The sequence below is a fragment of the Pyxicephalus adspersus genome, chromosome 12 (genome assembly GCF_032062135.1).
Source record: "Pyxicephalus adspersus chromosome 12, UCB_Pads_2.0, whole genome shotgun sequence".
NCBI classification, from domain to species: Eukaryota; Metazoa; Chordata; class Amphibia; order Anura; family Pyxicephalidae; genus Pyxicephalus; species Pyxicephalus adspersus.
Window position 1 is genome coordinate 24,831,099 of NC_092869.1, and position 21,317 is coordinate 24,852,415.

Below are 21,317 nucleotides of genomic sequence, written 5' to 3' on the forward strand. Positions count from 1 at the left end.
TGACAGAAAATTCTTCTGTAGCAGTGATAGGTCTCATATACCTCCTCATCTGTAGTAATGACAAAAGCACATCTAGCTGTGTAATAAAAGGAACAATTGAGGGTGTTTTCATGAATGAAATATAGTCTGTATGCACACTTTAAAATACTATTTTTCCTCTTTTAGATTTAAAAAATAGACCACAACAAATAGGACCATGTGTTTAAACCACAAAATGCTCAGGAAAAAAAAAGCATTGATGACACAGTCCAGAGTAATGTCCACAATTTGTATTTCAAACTTTCCTTGCTGGATTTGACTAATGGATGGAGATGGGCAACCCCTTGTACCCCCCTTGTACCTACATGTAGGTCTAACAGCATGTGAAAACATTGGCAGCATGCAGACATGTCCCAGACAGACTGAAAAATACACAAATGTGCAAGTACTGACACTCCTGGATAAACACATTAGATAGTGGCCTTGAAAGATTGACGTTCAGGAGACGAAGGAACTCTCATACAAACAAATAGAATGATGGAGGGCACCAAGTCCTGATACCTTACTACCTGCAGCCATATTTGCTCATTGTTCAGGATGTAAAGTATTTTTCTTAGGACAGTAGTGGTATCCTGGTCACAATGGATTAATCAGAGTGCATAGCAATAGAGTATATAGTGTGTTATTTATTAATCTGTGTTTTGGCAGAGAATTCTTATAAATTAGAGTAACATATGTGTTGTCAAAGATGGCCATTGTACAGTTATATATGGCCCATGCACCTATGCTTGCTGCTACACACAGTGCATAGATAGAAAAAGCCACATAGAAAACAGTAAGGCTTTTACCTAAAATAAATTCTCAGCTAAGAAATCCACGTAATCTACTTTAGGAAAACGGAGAAATATAATTAGGCCGATTTGAAGTTTTTGCAAACCCAGGGCCTTCTCCTTACACATTCTGCTTTCTACAAACACTGTGCCTGCACCTTTCTTGCACCCAAACACCAAATACTGAATTGGGGAGAAAAAGTTTCTCTTTCTGTTGTCTAGTCTGCTCTTTCTTGCTTTCCTAATGGCCAATGATGTCAACTATTACACTTGGTTGCCAATAAAAAGCAAGATTGGGTAAACTCCATTTCATACAAGTATAGGCCTAGTATCTTTTCCCTAATATGATGCCTAAATCTCAACAATATATGTTCAACTATAACGTTGCCATTGATTTCTGTCATGGTGGAAATGGTTACAAGTTACATGAGTGAAAAGATGGCAATAATAATTTGACCAAGCTTCCAACCTTTCCTAAACATTTTTTGGCTTTAGATACGCTGTAAGGTAATGAAGTACTTTGCATGTAGACAATGGGAGGTTTGTAGTTATGCAGCAGATTCTTGAACATGTGATACTGGTAGGCAGTTCAATGGTTGTAGCACCGACAGTGTTTTATGAATGGTTATTTTTTCCCCATTCTAGAGCCAGCAGGAGTTATGGACCACCAAGGTGACACATTTAAACAATCACACAAGCCAGGTCCACAAATCAGCATCAATCAAAAGCCACAGCAGTCAGAAATTCAGTCACCAACCAATTGCTGGGAATCAAGCTCTTTTTAACTGGTATAGGACTCTGTCATCATTTTGCTGGTTTGCTGATCAGGACCTCTGCTATATGTAATGCAAATTTTGTGTGTGTACATAAGATGGCAGTTCTTTAGGTTTGTCAAGATCTGAACTATAAAAGACTACTTAACTTGCCATCACACCCAAGTTAAGGTTGATCCACCAGACAATATATTTAAAATTGTGGTGACAGCACAGTATTGTGGTGCACTAGGTCTGCATGACATGGCAAAGTGAGGAATTGTGGGCCAAAACGGTAACTGAATTTCCCTGAAAGAATAAAGAATTCAAAGACAAAAAAATTAAATAAATATATATATATATATATATATATATATATATATATATATACATACCATAGAGGTGAACTTGCACTTAAACATAGCATAGTAATATTCGCTTTGATCATCATCACACACACACACACACACACACATATATATATATATATCAGTTACTAACTTCATCGCAGAAATGGAAAGTAAGGAAGCAAAACCCCTAATTAAAAGAGAAACGATCAATAAAAACATGTGAAAAGCCTGATTTTCTAAAGCATCTCAGCACATATGAAGAACTGATCCCTGTAGCCATATATTGCGGTAAACATTAATAAGTTAACAGGCTGCAGCCGAAGAGAGATGAGCTCGGCATTATTGAAAGATACAGCAGAACAGCTGGCGCCATAATGCGCCGGGTGTGCAGGGCGTCCCCTGAAGACACTCACAGCAAAATTACTTCAACTCCAAAGATTTGGGAAGAGAATTCATTTTGCTTCTGATTTGAGGAGTAAGTGGCTGACCGCTTAGTACTTTAGATTTCTTGTCCTCCTGTGGTTTAGTGTGTACTTCTTATCCTCATATTCTTTTTTTCTAGGGTGGAGGATGTTAACCCTGAAGAAGTTGACATGGTAAGAATCTTCCTCTGTATTGTGTGTAGACTAGGGCTGCTTTTTGTCAGTTGGTATAATGACTTCTCTTGTTCCGGTGTGCCATGGAAAAAGGCCTTCCATCAAATATGCCAAAAGTAAAATGCTGATTCTGATGGAAAATACATGATTATTGGACTCCTCAAAGGCATGATTTGTAAGGCAAAAAAAGTGAATTTTCTTGAATTATACAGACTTGCAGTGTATCAGAACACTTGATTTGACAACAATCAATCACTATTTCTTATCCACAAAATCCATACTCTTCCCAAAATACCAAGCGTGTTATATGTATATGTGTGTGCATATATCAGTATTCTCTTCAGAATTTTTTTAAGCTGGATGGGAAGAAACTGTAGGCAGGCGGCAGCCTCTGTACTGTGACCCAACCTACATCCAAAAACAGCCGGGTGGTTACTGAAAAGTGCTGGGTGGTACACCCGGCTAAAAGGGCCTGGGGAGAACATTGCATATATATATATATATAATATATTAAAGGCTTCATAAAGTATTCAGACCCCCTTCTCTTTTTCCGATTTTGTTTCAGCCTGATGCTATACAAATGATTAAATGCCTATTTTTATCTCATTAACCTACACCTATTACCCCATAATGACAGAAGTGAAAACAGAATTTTAGAAAATGTTGTAAATTTAATTAAAAAAAATGAAATATCACATTTACATAAGTATACAGATCTTTTGCAACAACACTTGTTGCACTTTAAATGTAGATCAGGTGCCTCACTTCCCAAGATTTTCCGATCTGATGAAACCAAGTTTGACCTGATTGACCTCAGTTGTTAACGTTATGTCTGGAGGAAACCAGGCATCGCTTATCGCCTGCCCAATACCATCCCAACAGTGAAGCATGGAATTCTTTGGGGCTTCTTTTCAGTAGCAGGGACTGGGCGACTGATCAGGGTTGAGGGAAAGCTGAATGGAGCTAAATGTTGAGGTATGCTCAAATAAACCTATTCCACACTGCTCAGGACCTCAAACTGGGCCAAATGTTCCCCTTCCAATATGACAATGACCCAAAGCACACAGTGAAGACAACACAGGAGGGGCTTATGGACAACAGTGTGAATGTCCTAGAGTGGCCCAGCCGCAGCAAAGAAAAATTGCCGAAAATCCCCTAATCTTGGTGATCAAACCCTGTTGCATCATATTCAAAATAGACATAAGGCTGTAATTGCTGCTGAAGGTGCTTCAACTTTTATGTACTAAATAAAGGATCTGAAAACTTATGTAAATGTGATATTTCAATTCAATATAGGGTACTGAGTGAAGATTAATGAGAAAAAAAAAGAATACAAGTTTTTAGTTTGTCTTGCATATTAACAAAATTTTCTTCAGACTCTTCAGGAGCTTCTTGCCAGATTAGGAGAAGCAGAAGGAGGCACTGCTATTCAGCAGAATGGTGAACTTATTTTGGAGCGTATTAGGAGGAGTCGAGAACGAAGAGAACAAATCACGGCTGAGGAAATGGGAGCTGTCATACAAGAGCGAGATGTTGCTCGTGCACAGGTAAGGTGCAGCACTGTAAGAATTTAATCTTGTATTTTTACAATGAGGATGATTTTATATATAAGTAAAATTTTACCTAAAGTGTATGGCAATTCAAAAACTTTGGTCTTTGGTGGGGAATGATACCAACTTAGAATATTATTAGACACAAGACATATTAGACACAAATATTAGACACAAGACACATTGGACAAACAGGAAGTGTGGGAAAATCTGCAACACTCCATTCTCTACTAAAAAACTGATTCTTGGATATGATGTAGAGGGAGAGGACTTTTGGTGGTAAATTCTGAGTAATTTCTGAACCCCAAACCTTTCTCTTTTGATAAGCCACAGTGCTCTGTAAATCCTGTGCTAAAATAAACACAATATCTCAAAGCATCAAAAGTTATAAATCTATTTCTTTTTTTGTGCAAAAATGCATTTATTTGCGTGTTTCCTTGGTTTAAGTGTACAGTAAATGTTAAAACAATGCATAAAGCAGTGCATGCATTTCCAAGTATTATTGCTCTTTTATATAAAGCACAGTTCTCAATTTAAAAAAAAATTAAATCCTAGATTTCATGGTTAATTTAGGATTTAGACCAATTTGACGGTGACAGGGTTAAAACACCATCCATAGACTAATCCTGAAATGTCTCAGATTCCCGTCTGCAGATTGACATCCCTATTCCACTGCTGAGCGGGCCCCGTCGCTCTCCTGTGCTGCAAAATAGGGTCACAGATGCTCTTGCAGGTACAAAGCAACCTTAGAATTTTGTAGTCAAAGGTTGCCAGCTCACAGCTAACTGATTTCCCTTTCTAAGGCAATATAAACATTCACTTGTCTTCCTGTAGACCCTGCCAAATTCCATAATTCCAGTAGCAAGGCAGCTTAAATGAGGCTGAATGTCGTCAAAAGGAGGCAGAATTACTGAATCAGTCTGCAGCAAGTCGTTAAAGGAGCAATTCCACACAGCCGAGCAGAAAATAAGCTTCTGTAAATAGCCTAATTGGCTTCCCTAAATAAATCTACCATGCCAATAACACGGATTGGTCTGCTTTGAAATATACAGCCCTTCTGACTAAGTGTCCGTTTATATTTTGCTCTTAGCTTTAAGCCTCAATTCAAATCACTTATCAAGTCCTGTCAAAAAACACAGCAAAAATCCAGCCTCGATTTGCAGGAAACCCAGAAAAAAAAACCTTTATAACCACACATAGCTTCTTGCCTGGACTGGACTTTAAAGAGAAAATTAAACATAGTAACCAGGATGGCCCATTCTCTTCTGTTTTTTAGGACTGGCATATTTCAGATGTGTATGATGTAGCGCAGATGTGTCGGACCAGCATTTCATGAGTCAAGTGGTCTATATAGGGGAGGATTTATTGCTTTTTTATTATCTAAAAAATATTAATATGAAAAACAGATCAGAGTTAGGTGAATAATGTTACCAATATTTCCATGTATAAATATATAAATGCTCCTTTTAGACAACTACTTCAAAATTATTCACTTTAAGGCTTTTGCAAAGGACAAAGGGGCACTCTTTATGGCTGGAGGAAAAGAAGTTTAATCTCTGCATATGGAAGGGTCTGTAAAATGAGGAAGAGACTCCCTCAGGAAGTAGTTTTGCCCATTCAATAGATTGTTTAGGAAAAAGTTTAATGCTTTTTTAGATGCACAGAAAACGGGTAACTGGGTATTACATTTTATAAGGGATGACACCAGAGAGTGCTTATCCAGGGAAGTGGAAATTGGGAAGGAATTCTTTTGCTTTGTTAGAGCAAATAAACCATGCTTTATAAAAGAGTTGTTTTGCCTGCCTTTGGAATACCTGTGTGTATGTTTATATTTAGAATATGTAGGTTTAAATTGGAATATATATGTTTAATTTATTTTATCCAAACTTTTTTTATTTTTTTTTAATAAGTTTTAAATACGTTAAATAAGTTTGTTTTAAATAAGGTGGAAAATGTTAGAATTTATTTTTGGATCTTTCTTAGAGATAAAGTATTTTGTACTGAAATCAGACCTACACATTCAACATTTAGCAAGATAACATCACAGTATAATTTTATAATAAGAGTGCAAAATGCATATCATTGTATCAGTTAAAACAAGGAGTAATTAAAAAGTAAGGACATGTAAATTAAATATATTATGTGTTTGTTAATATTATTGACTGGGGAATCAAAACAACTATTAACATATTTTTAGAATAAACAGTTCAGTGTCCATTACATTGAAAAAATTAGCAATAAGCTAAATATTACAATTGCACTCTAGAGAGAAACTGTAGACATATATTAAAGTGTTATTGTGCAGAAGAGCCTGTTCTGTACGCTTATGTTTAGAGTTGAGACACTGAATTCGCTGTTTGCTTGTCAACACAATAATCCAAATATTTCTGATAAAGTGGCCACTGACAATGTAGGAAAGGTAAGTGTGGAAAAACAATAATAATAAGTGTATGGTTATATATATTATAATATAATATAAGTATCAGATATTTCTATCTACCTGTACACTAATTATATACAACTTCATGCTACTACATGTGAAATTAGGTTGTAGTCAGCATTGCACAAACAGTAACATAGTGAAACTTATTGTCTGTTCTGAGATTTTCTTATATATAGGGGACACATCATCTATCAGAACTGTTTCAGTAAACCCCATACTACTTGATTTTACTACTTTTATCCTCTAATAAATGATCATTTTAATATAGAGGTTTGTGAACCCCTTTCTTTAAAATGACTTTAAAAACAGATTTTAGACGTATATCCCCTAATAATTACATTAGCACAATCTTAGTATGACTACAGAATGTCTAATATTATCATATCATTATCATTATGTTCTGAATGTATTACTTTTCCTTAGTTTATGTCTATATCTATTTAGTCAATATTGCTGTTCTCCTATGTAGTATATGTAACATTTCACATTTTATAAAGGTATAGTGTGCTACAGAAAATCTTTATGGCTGCATCTGGTTTGATTTGAATTAATTTGTCATTTCAGGGTGCTAAACCTTGGACCTATAAAGTGCTATATTGAAATGCTGTTAATCTGGCAGCTCAGGTCATCAGCAGTCAGTGTGTGTGTGAGCACTACAGAGCAGCTCTGTATTCAGAGCTGTGTGCATGGGCGCTGCTTCTTGCATATCAGTCTAGCGCAGGAAAAAACAGCAGTGCATATTTTCATAGCTCCCTGAATAAAAATCTAAAAATAAACTGCACATTGTAAGTCCAAAATGCTCCTGTGTTAACCTCTTGGTGACTAGTATGCTGTTATGAGCAAAGAAAACTTTTCCAGTCATTGTGGTTTCTAAGTAAACCTAGCATTCAGTATGCACCAACAAAGGACTTCATATCAATGTATCACATTATTTATTCTTAGAATTACATGCATGTTTTAATATCTAATCTACTAAAAACAAATATTTTTTTTAGTGGATACTGGCAACTTAAGTCCCCTGCTGATGGTCTCTGTGGTTTCCACACCTGCTGCATCCAATATAGTGGGGTTCCAGTGCTCCCTAACTTTAGATTATATTACAGAGAACACAGCTACCAGGACTTTTTGGGTGCAGCAGTAGAATCCTATTCACATTCATCCACTTTTTTTTGCATGAAACATAGGAATCACAATAGATCCTATGTGTTGTAGTGCATTGTGTTTTTAAAGGTAATTTAGAAGTCAGTTATCACCTACACATTTGCACTACTATACTTGCTGAAAATCCAGGTGACTGGGCCCTAAGTCTTCTTGAACACTTAGGAAATTGCAGTGAACCCAGTACACCTTGCTTCCGAAGCATTGACAGAAACAGGGAGCAATGGGATGATTTAACCTATAGCAGACCAGTCCTTCATGATTTTATGTACTTGGTTCTTGTTGCCCTTATGAATTCCAGTAGTGCTGCTCCTTAGATCTAACATCTGAGGTTGTGTTGCTCCTTACACCTGCCATCTGAGGTTGTGTTGCTCTTTACGCCTGCCGCCATTATTATTATTTATTAAACAGGATTTATAAAGCGCCAACATATTACGCAGCGCTGTACATTAAATTGGGGTTGCAAATGACAGACTAATACAGACAGTGATACAGGAGGAGAGGACCCTGCCCCGAAGAGCTTACATTCTAGTGCCATCTGAAGGTTGTGTTGCTCCTTACACCTTGGGATTTATTCCATGTGAGGAGGCTGTATGCAGGCACGCCAGAGCAGTAACAGGATCCATTCAGAATCAGAAAACAATACAACACAAGTACAGCAGAGTACAACACAAGCTCATTGCTTTGAACACTACAAGAGGGGATTGAAGTAAGATAAAATTGATTGAGAATCATGGATAGTGAGGTGAATCACAGTATCACCATTGATAAAGATAATTATTGAAAGGATAAGTAAAACAGAAAATGTCTTTAAATTATAGTTGCCACACTGCTGCCCCTGCCTGATCCCATCTGTATAGATGGGGCTATTTGTGCCATAGGAACCAGATATTTCTGTCCCCTCCTTTTCCTGAAGAAGCGGATTTATTCCATGTAACGCGTTGAAATCAGCAAGGTTTTCCCCCATATATGTGGGCAACCTAGACAGGAGTATTTAGTTATATCTATCGCACATTGTATATGGTTTTAACATTTATGTTTTTAATGTTGTTCCAATAAAGATTTGTTTTGATAAGCTACATGTTCAATTTGATTATGGTTGGCCTCTAAAGTTCCAAATATTGAGTTAATCTCAAGAGTTTTTTTTTTTTTGTTTATTAAAATATGGATGTAAAAACTGGAAGGTTGGTCTTTCACTATTTATATGGTTCTTACACCTTCAATCTGAAGTTTGTGTTGCTTCTTACACCTGTCATCTGAAGGTTGTGTTGCTCCTTTCATTTGCCATATTATGGTTATGTTGCTCCTTGTATTTGACAGATAAAAGTTGTGTTGTCTTTTTAATCTTCCACCCAACAGCTTTGTTTCATAAGTTTGTTTTTTTCCTGCTAGAGTATTGCAAAAAGACAATAATAAACAAAGGTTACTATAAGTAACATAAAAAGGTTCACTAATCCTCAATTAGAAGTCACCTCACCTTGTGTAAACTAAGAAAACTAATATAATTAAAACCTCTATCATTTAAAATGGCAAAGTTGTCCATATATCCAAATACCAGATAACATAATTATTCTGTCAGAATTTCTGAGGCTTAAAGGGCTAATACTCTGCTAACATTCTGAAAATGTTAATTGTGCCTGTGCGGTTTTAACATTTGTTGTAGTTAATGCGAGTTGTGATGTAAATATGTCTGTCCTCCAGTATTGACAGCTATGTCATGCTGAAGACCAAAAGTAGCCTTCATACCTCTTAAATAAAAAAGAAATATAAACTTTATTTTTCTCTACAGAAACACTTGTATATACTTTCTGGAATTGCTTTGCATTGAGGTTGATCTGGTGTGTAGATAAAAATAGTTCCTAGCGGAGTTCTGCAATTCAGTTCTGTAATCCTGTGTCAGCCGTACTGCTATCTCTGCTTGTGCCTCTGTGTGATAGGCTGCAAGCTTGCAGTGCTCAGCCGAGATCTGTCACAGCAAAAGACTATATAAATATGCAAACTAAACCATGTCAGTGTATCAACAAATACAGAGGTATAAACTCAAATATTTGATGCTCCTTCTAAGCACATATTTTCAGACGAATAAAAAAACAAATTACTACAGGACGGATAAATATTGACATTCGTCCTTCGAAAGGGAAAAAAAACTCCATCTAGGCTTCCTTTTGCCAAAGTGTGTGTATGTTTGTGTTCACTGCCATGATATAGCGGAATCCCGTGAACATCACATGGGCTAGGCTGTCTTTGGCACTCTGGCTAAAGGATTTCCATCTTATAGTGCAATTATGCAGTCATTTCCTGCAGAGCTGTTCAGGTGTAAAGGTCCTCAGCTATGAGACAGACATGAGAATAATTTGACCTGAAGACTCCATTTTTAAGGATGATTCACTGCAGGATACAGACACCCATGCTTGATATTGCTTTTCTAGTGGAATATTTTTATACGTGAAAAAAATAAATCGGTCAGATCAAGTTTTTCCTTGACCTGAGGTAAACACTAAATAGTCAGGGAAGTAGAATTATTTATTGGTGCAGAATTATATCTGTGGCATTGAGGAAATGATTGTCAAGGTAAGAAAAAGTTGGAGCTGCTATTATTTACTTATTATTAAGCCTCTAGACCTGAGTAATAACCAACGACCCATACTTCTTAGCCCCATTATGAATGATTTAATTATATATAAACTAGATCTCAACCCCTTGTCAGTTTTTTTTCTGCCATCTGTCTCATACTGAAAAGATTTCCTTATACTTCCTGTTCTGTAATTACAACGGGAAGCAAAATGAGAAAAAAACTCTGTTAGACAGTTATCACTGGAAAAAGTCTTTGGATTGGAAGATTTCCCCTTTCTTCCTGTTGCTCTGAGATTGGATTCTCTCAAATTTTAGTCCAATAATAAACAGATCACAAGTAGAGTTAAAATTTCCACATCAGATGCAGGTGATCCACATCAGAAGCAGGTGATCAGTTCCTGAGCCTAAATCAAATTGAAGACTGATGATGCCCAAGAAGCTGGCATTTTCAAGGGTTGTGCAATTGAAACTTTCCATTTTGCATTTGGCCTTTGTAACAAAATTATATACAGTTTGGTATTACAGTGGTATGGAGAAGCGTAGACGTACAGCTGAAACCTAATGCTCCAATAATTTAACCTTGATTTGGTAGGTCCGTTCACACTTCTAGAGTTACTTTTAGGTGTAATTACACTGTAAGAGGCTCATCAATAGTTATGAAAACAAGAATAGTTATTACAATAAAGCACTCATAGCTAAGCCAGCTTCATTTTTAGCCAAAAATGGGTATAGGCACTTTGGAAATTCTACAAGGTACCTTGAATGACCAGACTAAAGGTAAATATGAATACATGAACTGAACCTAAAGAAGGACAGATATAGGACAAAGGATTATTGATCAAGACTGTATTTCCGCTCCATTCAGCTGACTTTTTCTCCATTACATGCCTTGTTTCACTCTGTGGGCCTGTTTTAATAAAGCTCTCCAAGGCTGGGGGGGATACACTTTTTACAGTGAAGTTAGGTGATCCAGCAAACCTGGAATGGATTTCTCCATAGTCCTTTGCTATTTGCTAGCAAATGTTTTGAATCCTGGACCAGATCCATTCCAGGTTTGCTGGATCACCTAACTTCACTGATAAAAGTGTATCCTTTCCAGCCTTCGAGAGCTATTCAATCAGGCCCACAGAGTGAAACAAGTAGCAAAAAGTACCAAAAGGTTATATATCCACAAGAAGGTCCAGAATGGAGAGAATACACTTTCATCAGTAAAGCTCGGTAATGCAGCAACCCTGGACTGGATCTGATCCAGGATTGAAAATATTTGCTAACAAACAGCAAATGACTTTGAGGAAATCCATTCAAGGTTTGTTGAATCACTCAGCTTCATTGATGAAAGTGTATCCTCTCCAGCCTTAGAGAGCTTTAATAAATCAGACCTTGTGTCTCTGAGTGGAAGTGGAAGTCATCTTGGTAGTGACTCCCTGATTGCTGGTGTTCTGATGACTGATTGTAAAATATTTAGGCAGCGCACTGAGAAATGAAGTAAGCACAGAAACAAAATGGTTAAAAAAGACCCAGCAATATCCTTGCACTGCAGGTCCTTCGGTTCAGCTTTGCCTTCAGCAAGGATATTGGTGAACATCACCAAATCTCAGAGGACTAGCAGTTATGGACAGCAGTATATAGGAGATATGACACTTATGAGACTTGAAGGCACAGCCTAGGCACAGGAATGGCACAGGAGTGGAGGAATTTTGGCAAAAAGTACATTTTGTTAGGTTACTGCTTATATCCAATAACATCCTTACATGTTTACTTTAAGATAACAAATCCTAACTTTCGAAGATCAGGTGCTCTTTAGGAATGTGTGCAAATAATGGTTTCCCTATTTTATGCCTAGAATCCTTACAATCTTTATCTGAAAACAGTAAAATCTGTAAAAAGCAAGCCATAGACCCATTAGGCCAGAATTATTAAAGTTCTCCAAGACCGTGATTGATAAACCTGGGAGATCCAGCAAACTTGTAATGGATCTGGTCCAGGTTTGAAACATATGTCAACAATAAGCAAATGTTTTTTTTAAGAAATAGATTCCAGGTTTGCTGGATTACCCAGGTTCTCCCATGATAGTCTGTCTTTTTTGGTTTTGAAGAACTTTAATAAACAAGGCCCATTATCATCATCATCCTGAATAGAATATACCAACTTTCCAGCAGTTTGAATGGATCTTCTAAAACACTAGACAGTTGACCTGGAAAACAAAACATATATTCTGGCACCTTAGTTTGCCTACACTTGTCTTTCAGTTTGGCTTCATACTTTTAATTACTTAATACGTTTTAAAGGCATTAAACATGATACACATGTACACTGGCATTATTGGTAATACCATTTACATCTTCCACTTCTCATACTTTCCTCTTATATATTATTTACGTACATAGATTTCATTCTTTTTTAATATCTGAACATTATATCTTCTCTTTCCATTTCATATGCTTCAAGGATGTTTGACCTGTATTCCAAAGGTACTAATTCAACCTGATATACAAAATATATTTTATCTAAAAGATCACTTTCATAACTGAAATTCAACACACAAATCTTTGATAAAAACTACATTTGTTTGTAGGAAAAGTGGCCGTATGTTTTGTACTTTTTACAGTTTTCCATTATGTTATTGTTTGTATATGCTCAGGGCAGTCTCTGTTTTTCATTTTGGTAATCCCCTTCAACATCCACATTCTCATGTTGAGGCGTAAAGGCCACGTCACGTTGCACAGAAGTGATTAATGATGATGGCCACTTAAGATTGTGACGGGTAATTCACGGTGTTAAACTTATTATTCCTATCTGTTGTGGTGATTGATGGCCTGTGTGCTGTGTAATAACAGAACACGTGTTGGTATTGTGTACACTATGGTAGACTTGTAGAAAAAATCATATCAAGCCGTACTTAGTTCAGTAAAATAATGAACAGTAAAGAAGTTAGTTTTTGCAAACTTCAAACTTTATCGTGTATATTATACATTTTATTGTCAAAGTTAGTTACCACCTGATGTACCCTCTCTTTGAGCTTGATGGATATCTCTATATCTAATATAGATCACCCTTCTAATGCTATAACACCCTTAACTCTTCTGGGAAGACTTCTAAAAAGACTTTGCAATGTGTCCGTAGGGAAGATGTGCCTATTCAGCCAATTGTGGAATTGTGAGGTCAGGTACTGCTAATGGGTGAGATAATCTAGCTCAAAATTGGTGTTCCAAATCAACCCCAAAAAATGTATAAGGCTTAAGATCATAACTTAGTAAAGGCCGCTCAAGTTCCATATTTATCCAACCACTGCTTTACATATTTTTGTATGCCGTAGTACTAGCAGTTCTTTTCACTGGAATTACTGAGCTTAAAAAATTTGAGTTGCCCACATAACTTTGGTCGACTATTTTAACTTCAGTAGCTCCCCTGATGGTTCATATTCAATACTTCCTATGTTTTCAAGGAGTTCACTGATGTGAAATGTTCACTTTATGCATTAGACAATTTTGGAATATGGTATAGTTATGTAGGTTTAGGTATATTGTTCATCTATTGACATTATGTATGCTGTGTAGATATACAGTAGGTATATCAATCTGAATGAATTTTGTTGGGTATTACTGTTGTTTAATGTATACTAAAAGAAGAGTTCTATGGCTCCCCATACACTTGTTGCCTTGTTGTTGTAGTTCTCTGTTAAAATAAATGCCATTGTTCTTCTAAACTTTTAGTGTGGTAAACTTGTTGAACAGTTGTTGTCCCAGTTCTTTCCACTGTTTACTTGACTCTGAAGGCTGAAGTTGTTATCGAGCTCTCTAAACAGACTCACTTCATGATATGTTCTTCCCCTCACACTGAGAAACTAAACTACTTTTGAATCCATCTCCACCAACCCATACTTTTGGAATATGGCTTCAGGTGTATACTTATGTTAAATACTCACTTTATGCATTAGACAATTTTAACTGAGTCTCTCATCTATTGGCATTATGCATGCTGTACAGATATACAGTTGGTAATGTAGATCAATCTGAATAAATTTTGTCAGATGATTACTATTGTTAACTATATAAAGTCTGTTTTATGCACCAATTCTTGTTTGAGACAGTCATAAAGCTCCAATCTACTGCTCAAGCTCTCAAGGCATAGCATTGTACAGAGGGTGCAAAAAGCAGGTGCAGAGAAGTGGGTTTCTACATATTCTAGTTAAATTAATTTATCAACTTTTTTTTTTTAGAACCTAGTCATCTGCCATTTCTGATACAGAAATTTATAGGCACTTGGTTAAAGATCTAAAGATCTTTACCTATGTAATAAAGCTTTGTGAATTGAGCATCTGATGTAAGTATTTATGGGCTTGATGATTCCTATTGTATGTGCTAGCACAAACAGAGATACTGGGCCTGATTTATCAAAGCTTTCCAAGGCTGAAGCTGGGTGATTCAGAAAAACCTTGAATAGATTTCCCCAAATCATTTGCTGTTTGTTAGAATATATTTTAATCCTGGATCAGATCCATTGCAGGTTTGCTGCATCATCCAGCTTCACTGATGAAAGTGTATCCTCTCCAGCCTTGGGGAGCTTTAATAAATCAGGCCCATTGCATCATGATTTGTGTATTTCCCTCAGTTTGTACTTTTTTTTGGGGGGGGGGGTCTGTTTGATTCTGGACCTTCTTGTGGATATATGACAGTCTTTCTGTCCAGAGTCTTTTGGTACCTTTTCTAACTGGCATTTCTGGGGAAACATTGTAGTGCCTAGCTTTGACAGCTGGCTTTCACATTTGAACCGAAATGTGTTTATTATCATCCAAATATCTTTATGATTCGTAGCGTAAGTTTTGCTTTATTTCAAGTAGCTGAGAAACCACAGTAGATTTAAATGGGAAAAAGATAAATACAGAATTAGGGTTTTTGGGGTTGCCCAGAAACCCCAAGTAAAAGTTTTATGTTGTCATTCAAAGACCACAGAAGAATTGCTGGCAAGCAACACTGTTATACCATCAGTATTCATTACAAAGTCAGCACAGCAATTCAAAAATTCAACTGAAGAAAAGTATTGGCAGGCATAAAATCTTTGTAGGAACTGCACATTATATGTATTATATGTAAGAATTGTTCTGGGCAACCTTGTAAAGATTACATAATTATGGTTCAGACAGCTAGAAATATTAATTACATGAGAAGATATAATGTATGTTATGTTTGGGTATATAATGTAATATATGTATGTATGGGTTTGGGTTATAATGTAATATGTCTTTGCGTAATGCACATATATACAGTTATTTTGCTGACATTCAGCCTTCAATATATTTCCTAAAGTTGTACTCAGAAACATCTGTAATTTGGGGTGACCTTGAAATATGTGGGTCCCACGGAAGCTTTACTTCTGAACTCTTTCCTTACCTTCTATCTTGCACAGCTGTACAGATTCCTCTCCCATACTGAAATTGTTTACTCTGATTTCAATGCAGACTATGAGCCTCTCGGAATATGAGTTGCATAAAGGTCAGATACAGCCTCCTTATTAGACAGAACATCTTACATTATCTAGCCATTTCTTCTCCATTATTACTGCCCCTGGCCAACCCCTTTCACAAATGTATTGGATTTCTTTTTTAATAAACAGATCACAAGAAGAATTAAACATAAGCACTTCAATAGAATACATCCAATGGAAAATGGCAAGAAAACAGTTCACAGGATGTAGTTCTAGAATGAGCAAGGGTGAAATGAGAGAGGGTAGATACCAGGAGAAACCTGGGCATGCCAGGGTGTCAGAGTCCAGGAAGAAGGCAGGTGAGAATAATAAGCTCCTGCAATGCTGGACCACATTGATCTATTTTCAAAGGATTCTATCCATCTGCAAGAAAATATATATAGCAGGTTACGGCGAAGTTTGTTTGAAGACATGTATGAGTGAAATAGAAGTGCAAGCAGTAAAATCAACACTTGAAATACATATATAGTATCTTTTTAGCTGATCATGACCCAGACACCCGCATGATGGACTACACGGTCATATATTTAACACACCCTCCAGTCTATGGACAGTAGTAGCAGAATATTGAACAATCCTTGTACCCTTGTCCTGTTAGCTTTTCTCTGACAATACACATGCATTGCATTACAACCCCCTTGATTGGTCCCTCTCTTTCCCAGATTGACATCATGCAGAGAATTGCATATCTAGACAAATCTGTGTATTAGGTACCATACAATATACCTGACTTCTCAAATGTGCATTCTACTCTATTCTTTCTGCTAATGCACCCCAATACACAAGTTAGTAGGAATTAACTTACATCTGCACAACACACAGATCTGAACTAAAAAATTGTATTTGTCTAATTTAGGGGTCTATAATGCAACAAATGTTAACATCCTCAAGGTAACATACAGCAATGCATTGAACAGGTGTATAGCAGGTATATTATTTTACTTGAAAGTGCAAACCCAGTGTATATATAACTTTAGATGATCTCTTTTGTGCCAGGGTAAACTTGAAATCAGGGCAGTGCTGATAAGTACAGACCTATTCCATTCTACTTGTTCCCAAGTGTTAGTAAGGCTGCCCATGGAAGTCATGGGTCAGTAGAAAAACCCTGTCTCTGTGCTGCCATTACAGGGGAATTTAGGGCCAGCAGATTACATCTGCTTCTCTTTTGTTCTGGAGATGGATCTAGAGAGTCATCAAGACTGAGCTTTTGATTTTAAATACAGTAAAACCTACAACATACTTTTAGCCACAAATCGGTATGTTTAGTTTAGAAAGAGCAATGGTCAAAAACAAAGCGTGGTAGTCCATTTCAGCCTATCCAAATGTATCTGCTAGCAATTTTTTTCTACAATAAAATACAATTTTAATCAGTTGCTGACGCTTTTGGATTTCCCATTAATTGTATTTATTTTATTGAAAAAGCCCTAGAGTGTTTCAGTTGAATCCGGGTACTATGGTAAGGTTAAATTTAAAAAGTTTGGAATTTTTTGGCAGCCTTTCAATTGTGTTAGGACTTTTACCTTCTTCAATTGTGTTAGGGCTTTTTAATCCAAGAATTTTAATAAACCAGGTACTATTTTCAGCTTGCTGTTAAAACTGTTGTCAAGCAACTTTAATAGTGACAAAGTTGCCTGATAGTGTAACGGACTTGGCAGAACAGAGTCTACTTTTACATCCTGCTGTACAGGAACTGGTTTCCACTGCTCCAGGCAATACTTGGCTCCTTCCCAGCTCCAGTTCCACTAGGATGAAGGGGCAGAATTACTCCTTTACCCTCTTTTTTTATGTAAACCATCACAGCTAGGGATCTTGAGGACAATCACAGTTGCCCAGTTGCCCAACAAATTATTTGATTCCTAAGTTTTCTTTTAGTTTATTATTAGAATTATTGTTTTTTGTTTTAATAAATAATGGTTAATATGCATATGTGCAAACATTTACATGTGTAATTTCCTTTATTAGAAATTAGAATATGCATCACCCTGATCTTACAGAGTATTACATTACTTACGTCTGTACTGCACAGTCCTAGCATGTCCCACTGGCATCTGTTTTGGATGTGCAGTAGAAATTGCTATATACCCCACTGGTGTCTCTCCTGTCCCTGTATAACCAACCTATCTGACATTTCTTCTGGCACTTTAGAACTACAATTCCCAGCACTTCTGATCTCCACATTGATGGTCCCATTCCATATCATACACCAGTCACTTACAGAAACTAAATTATTTTTTAAGAAGTTTACACTTTAATAATATGTAATTTGACTTGACCACCTAAACATTTTAAGTTTCCTTTACATAAAAAATGTTTCTTTAGTTTACCTTTCCGACGCCCCCCCCCCCCCCATTTCCTGCCTAAAAAATCCTGATTTATTTTGTATATAAAAATTAAAAATAATTGTTCATTACCTCTTTAGTAAATGAGACATATCGTGACCTACATAATGTTTTGCTTAGGCTCAAAAGAAATATTTGATTGAAATAAGGTGCTAGTTCCACTCAACTCAGACAGGTTACTTCAGAGCAAGATGAAAAGACCAAGAAAGGCCTTTGTCACCCTACTTTTTATCTGAATTTTCTTAGTTGATAAAATATGGAATTAAAGCTGCACGTCTTGATGTAAATTGCAAACTTCTGTTCCACATTCATTGTATGCAAACATCAACTTTTTTCGATATGGTTGGTATTTGTCATTTGGGGGATGGCAGTAAGAGTTGGAATTCTAACTGGGGAAGCATGTTGGGGTTTTATCACTGGAGAGCAGAGGCACAGGAAAACAAATGGCTGTCCCAGACCTTGGCATGGAAAAAGGAAAGTATTACTCTGTTAGATCATCCCCTAAAAACCTAGCAAAATATATTCTTCATCATCTGGGGTGACCTTGTTTACCTTTTAATGTTTTTTTTGAGTGGGGTTCGATTTGTCTTATCCACATTCTGCAAACTGCATAACAGAGCAGGAAATCAGACTGATTAGTCTTGGGCTTGATATTACTTTTTTCTGTATGTACGTTCTCTGTGGGCACATATACATGCTCCCCTCCTCGTCCAGCTATGATTTGCTGACTGGAGGCTTATTTTAAAACACTTATGCTTGTTGTCTAAATCTGTAATGGGTAAATCTGTTTTTAATAGCAATTTTTAATAATAATACTCTATAACCAATATTTAAAGGAAGTAAAGAATAAATTACAACCATAAAGAGCAAATCAACACAGTTGTGATATTGACCAAAAAAAACCCAAGGTTAGTAACACAATAGATTGCAATGGTCAAAGTACATTACCCCCTCCCTATTTTTTGGCTGTGATTCATGCAGTAAATAACAAGACAACAGTAAAAAGCAGGGGGTAAAAGGAGATGAGGGGGGACATTGAATACATATATGGGTACCTGGGCATGATGGCCAAAAAAGCAGAAAAGCAAAACAAAAAGCAGAACAGACACGATCTAAGTCTATCAGAGGGGAAAGTAGAGAAGTACAACCAAGCGGATCAACAGGAAATGTAAGCCTCAAAATGTTATCATACATTGCTTTACATTCTACAAGTCTCATAAGCTCATTTACTCTGTCAACGCATTGAAAATGTATGTTAAAGAAATACACAAAAATAGTAAATGGTTCTTTTTTATATTTTATTGGTATAGATCTGAACTTTTTTGTTTACCAGTCTCCTCCTTGTGCAATATAGAAGGGGAGCTGAGAGACATATTAAGAAAAGTTCGAATTTTTAAATATGGTCCTAGCAATTAGTAATGAAGGTTGCAGGTAGTATTTCGTTTTTTCCCCAGAAAAAATTACAATTGCAAATTTGTTTGTACAATTGCAAGTTTGTTTCTGGTTTGTACGTCTGAATCCTTCATACTTCAAACATATTTTGTTTTTTATGTAAAGAAAACAATGAATAGAAAGCTAAATGCTTATTTTTATGTCAGATGCCAGGATTATCTGGCCTGGCCATTCTTACTGGTCGCATTATTCATACCTGTGAAGTGATTAATAACATTTATAAAACCCAGCAACAGGTGAAACCCAAGAGTGAAGAATGATAGCAGATTTCATTTAGTCTGTTGCTGCCTATCTCTTCCGTTACTATTATCTCTCTTGTTATCTCCTTTTCCATACTCCATTTACTCTCACGCTACATTCTGGCATATACATTTCTAATCACTGCTTATCTGTAAACTATACCAGAACCAATGGAAATCAGATGATTACAGGGCTATAACCTACTACATAATAAACATTTTATAGGGATAGCCATCTTCTGGAATAAATACTTGTGCTTAGGTATATATACTATTACCTGAAACCTGCGAAGTAGATAAAGAGCAACTCTACTTGTATTGAAATAAAATCCTCTGCAGGCATCTAAATAGATACAAAGGGCGTGATTTTATAAAGTAGATTCACTTTCATCAGTGAACCTGGGTGATCTAGCAAACCTGCAATGGATTTCTTAAAAGTCATTTACTATTTGTTAGCAAATATTTTAAGTCCTGAACCAGATCCATTCCAGGTTTCCTAGGTCACCCAGGTTCACTAATGAAAGTGTATATTCTCTAGTCTTGGAGAGCTTTAATAATACCAAGTTCAAATCACTACCCAAAAATCCAATATGTCTCCATTATGTAGTTTAAAACAGCTTTCTGATGCAGAATTTGTAAGTATAGTAGATGTGGAATATGTGTGGCAATCAAGGTACTTAAAGCTTTGCCAGTAGGGAGCTGTCATCACAAGTGCTGTTCCAATGACAGGACAAAGGAAGTGTACAGAACAGTTGTCCCATTTTTACTGTTGGGGCTTTGTTTAGAGGATACATTAGTTTAGTATGAAGGATTACAGGTCTTGGTTTAGGGTGGGGGAGGTCAGTGTTAATGGGTTCTGACAGAGGGAAGATTAAGAGTAAGGGTCAGGTTGAGTGTTAAGGGTAAAGCTTTCAGTGAAAACTCAAAGTGTATAAAAGAGCTTGGTTCAGGCTATAGGTAAAATCTGTGTTGGATTAAGTCTTAGGTAGACATTACAGTGTTCTCCCAAGCCCCTTTTAGCTGGGTGCACCACCCGGCACTTTTCAGTAAACACACGGAAAAACTGAAAAGTTGGGTCACAATACAGGGCCACCACCTTCTTTCCACCCAGCTCAAAGAAAAAAGAACTGGGGAGAATACTGCATTAGTGCTGGGGAAAATTTTCTGAGACAGGGTTTGATATTTTTTTTAGTTTTTGGCATCAGTACAAACCTATTATATTTATTAAGATCCTACCAGAGCTTAAGCTTGCAATGTATTATAGATTGAGACACCTGGCTAACCTTCAACCACAGACACTTTATAGAGTTACATATTGCAAAGACCTGGGTGTGGGAGAAATATACTTCAATGTCATAATAATAGTATGTAATTGTGGCAGGAATAATTAAAGTGTTGATAAACAAAAACTTTTTTTTAAAGTTTTGGATAGAGGGTTAAAGGGTAGTCTGTGTTGTCTGTGTTCTTGTCAGGGACATCCACTTTTGTCTATTTATTACCATGGCAGTGGTTTAGCCACTTGTTACTTTATCTAAAATCCAAAAAACAGTCATTTAAAAAAATAAAAATGG

General features: G+C 36.5%; 1 protein-coding gene across 4 annotated transcripts in view; it reads left to right on the plus strand.

Moving 5' to 3' along the window:
• Positions 1–21,317, plus strand: part of MIPOL1 (mirror-image polydactyly 1) — a 213,822-nt gene that overhangs the window by 95,149 nt on the left and 97,356 nt on the right. For all 4 annotated transcript variants that reach the window (XM_072427689.1, XM_072427692.1, XM_072427691.1 and 1 more), the window contains 2 exons: positions 2,474–2,507; positions 3,884–4,054. In XM_072427689.1, coding sequence (XP_072283790.1) covers positions 2,474–2,507; positions 3,884–4,054 — 205 coding nt within the window. The remainder of the gene's footprint in view (positions 1–2,473; positions 2,508–3,883; positions 4,055–21,317) is intronic.